At 43.7% G+C, this 3122-nt stretch overlaps 1 protein-coding gene across 1 annotated transcript in view; it reads left to right on the forward strand.

The window, feature by feature from the left end:
- Nucleotides 1-325: 325 nt before the first annotated feature.
- The window catches only part of CRABP1 (cellular retinoic acid binding protein 1), a 15916-nt gene continuing 13119 nt past the window's right edge, over nucleotides 326-3122 (forward strand). Inside the window, exons 1-2 of the mRNA XM_005419772.1 lie at nucleotides 326-375; nucleotides 649-674. Coding sequence (XP_005419829.1) covers nucleotides 326-375; nucleotides 649-674 — 76 coding nt within the window. The remainder of the gene's footprint in view (nucleotides 376-648; nucleotides 675-3122) is intronic.

The following is a 3122-nucleotide window of genomic DNA, read 5'->3' on the forward strand; positions in this document are numbered from 1 at the left end:
CCATGCAATGGGATTACAATCCACAATGTTTTCATGAAACACCACATGGAAAAACAGGAATATCATTTTTCTCACTGAGCTTTAGTTGTCTTAAGGGACAAATACTAGAGATGTTTTGCTTTTAAACTTTTGTTGCAGCAAAGTTAGGTTCCTTTTGACTTTGGATTTTAACTCATTGTGACTTCTAAATTAATTAGTAAAGCCAGAGAAACATGAAGGCTTATTTTTGAGAACAAGAGGAAAACTATAAATTATTTAAAATAAAAGAGAAGCAGCAATGCAGAAAGGATACAAAAAGAAGTGCAACTCAAAGATTAAGGGGGGAATGACTGTTGGTGATCAGTTCAACTACCGTGTGTACGTGAAGAACTATGGGTGAGAGGGAAGTCATTGGCTCTGGAAATGCACATGCTTGTCTCCTGCCTGTGCTGGCAAGAGTGGACCCTCACTCTCAGAGGGGAGCAACTTCTTCTGGAGTTGAACTTTGAAGTCTAATTCTGAATAGTTGCTAAGTCTGCATTACGCAGTGCTGGAAGGAAACTGCCTCTCTGTATGAATGAGGTCTGAATGTGTGCACATTGCCACAGAGAGGCAGTTAGACACTCTAGAGTGTAACTGGGCTTTTGTTTTAGAAACTGTATTGTGTAGGTACAACAGTGCCTCGTGGTATTTAGGTAAGATTATAACGTAAACAAACATGTAATTTAATATCTCTGTATTGAGGATAAATAGCTCAATGTGCTGCCATTGCAGAATAGAGCCTTTATTGACTGAAGGTATTTCTTCCTTCCAGCCTGATCCACTTTCCAGATGAGGGGTATTTTGAAGGCTCCCTCTAGGTCCTCATGGAACAGGTCAGTGGCCGCAGTGCACCACCTAGAAAGCATGTCCTACGTCTTAGAGACACTCTCTCAGGTCACATCTGCTGGAATAGTTCCTGCTTGTATCAGCAGGTCAGCAAACAAAAGAGCTTAAATGGTCCTTTAAAGAAGAAATTGTCTTTCCTTAAAATCATCTGAGCCTTGTCACCCTGTTTTTTTAAGATCTTCTAGGCCTTTTGATATAGACATTCTTGTAGTGAACTTTTCCAGACACTTTCTGTAAATAACTGATTGTTTTGTCTTCTTTTATGGAGGAGGAGAAAGTTGATAGACTGCTGGTTTGACCAGTGTCATTGGAGAGGTGTCCCTATCACCCTCCAATCCACTGTCACTTTTGGAAAACTATAAATGTTGGAGTCAGAGAATAAACTTCCTCTTTCTTCCTTCACCTGGAGAACCGTGGTGTGCTTGCGTTCTTGTGTGTCCGATAGTGACAGAGCCTATTTATTTTCTCATGTAGAGATAGGAGTTCCCATCTGGTTTATGCTGCTCATACTCATTGTCATAGGTAGCTAAGAACTTTGTCCTGCAAAGAGTGAGCCATAACACTTCCACTGGGCTCCAGGTATACACATTCTGCAGGATTCTGGAAGCAAAGCATGTAGCATGTTTTCAGTTGTGTAGTTGGGAAGTTGAAACTGAGGGTCTGAGCAGGGTTTTTCTTCAGTGTTTGTTCTTCAGTGTATGTGTTTGTTGGGCCTGCAGCCTTACATTTGAAAATCTTAAACCTACTTGCAATAGGAAATTGTTTGTGTGTCTGTCTTTTTTTTTCAGAAGTGTTTTTCTTTGAGGGGATTTGAAATTTTAAACAAAGTAATTCAGATGGAGATGAATTTATTGCCATTTGCTAAAACAACTGAAGGATGCTTTGTGCTCTGGTTTTTGTTTTGGGTTTGTATTGCTCCATTTCTCTTTTTAGACAAACCCTGTTATTGAAAACATATATTTCTCTCTGAAATGTTCATTTCCTGGAAAAAACCCAGATTTTTCATCAAAATATTTCGTTAAAGAGCTATGCCAGGTCTTCAGGGTGTTCTTCTGGAAAGGCAGAAACAAAAATCAGTAGAAAAAGAGTGACAATCAACAGACAAATACTTGGTTCTGCTCTATGGTTCTTACTCAGGTGAGGTTCTTCCTGGAACAAAAAATGAGAGCAACTTTCAGCATATATAGAATCCTGCCTAACATACTAAAGTAACTCCCAGAACTATTCATTTTCCAGGAGCAAACACATTTTATACATAATTCGAGTAACCTTCGTGTTCATTTTACAGAATCTAACAAGTGAAGAATGATTGTGAATATACCGTGAAGTTTGTTCAGCAAAGGTTTTCCTATAATTAAAATACATCTGGCTCTGTTCTGTGTGGGAAATCACAGACCTTTGAATGTTTTGACTATTTTCTTATGCACAATAGCAGCAGAAAAACTCCATATGCCTTAACCTGTCAAATTCTGTTCCATTTTATCATGTGGATAAATCAGCTGTGATAAGGAACTTTAATCTAGCATCTTTGACCTGAAACGGAGGGACTCAAAGCAAAGACAATGGAAATGGTCATGGAAAGGCTCAGAACAGCACTCTAATCTTCAGTACACTGGTGCTGATTTAAGGAAGTGGGGGAATGCTTTAGGCGCTGTGTAGCTCTTTGTCCTTCACCCTTCTCGAAGGGGAGACTCAGCTCAGGGCAGTGGCAGCTTCCTTACAACAGTTCCCTGTCCTGGAAAGTGTTCTGCTCCCTGCCACCCCTTGGACCTGCTGGCTGTCCCAGTGAGCAGTGCTGGGGGCAGGCTGGCAGCGGGAGGGCCCGTGCATGCAGGGCTCGGGGTGAGGTGTGATGGGCTCTGTGCCTCGGCCCTGCCGTGGTGGGGTCAGCCCAGAGTGAGCCTGGAGAGACCGGCGCCTGGCTGGATAGTCCTCTGCTTTCCCTGCCTGCTTCTGGGGCTTTTCATCAGGTCCTCACTGTCCACCTCATTTGTCGCACAAGTGGCAATCGGGCTCTCGTTCTTGGGCAGCCCCAGGAGGAGCAGCTGTGGAGCCTGCAAGGCAGGCGGCAAACGGTGATGGATGGAAAGGGCAGGATGGATGGATGGATGGATGGATGGATGGATGGATGGATGGATGGATGGATGGATGGATGGATGGATGGCTATGACTGGGAGGGGGCCGGCTGTCTGGCGGTGTGATGCTGGCCCGAGGGAAGGGGTGGGGGGCCGGGTGGGTGTGCCCGGCTCTCCCTG

The sequence above is a fragment of the Geospiza fortis genome, unplaced genomic scaffold (assembly GCF_000277835.1).
Source record: "Geospiza fortis unplaced genomic scaffold, GeoFor_1.0 scaffold171, whole genome shotgun sequence".
In the NCBI taxonomy this organism is placed as follows: domain Eukaryota; kingdom Metazoa; phylum Chordata; class Aves; order Passeriformes; family Thraupidae; genus Geospiza; species Geospiza fortis.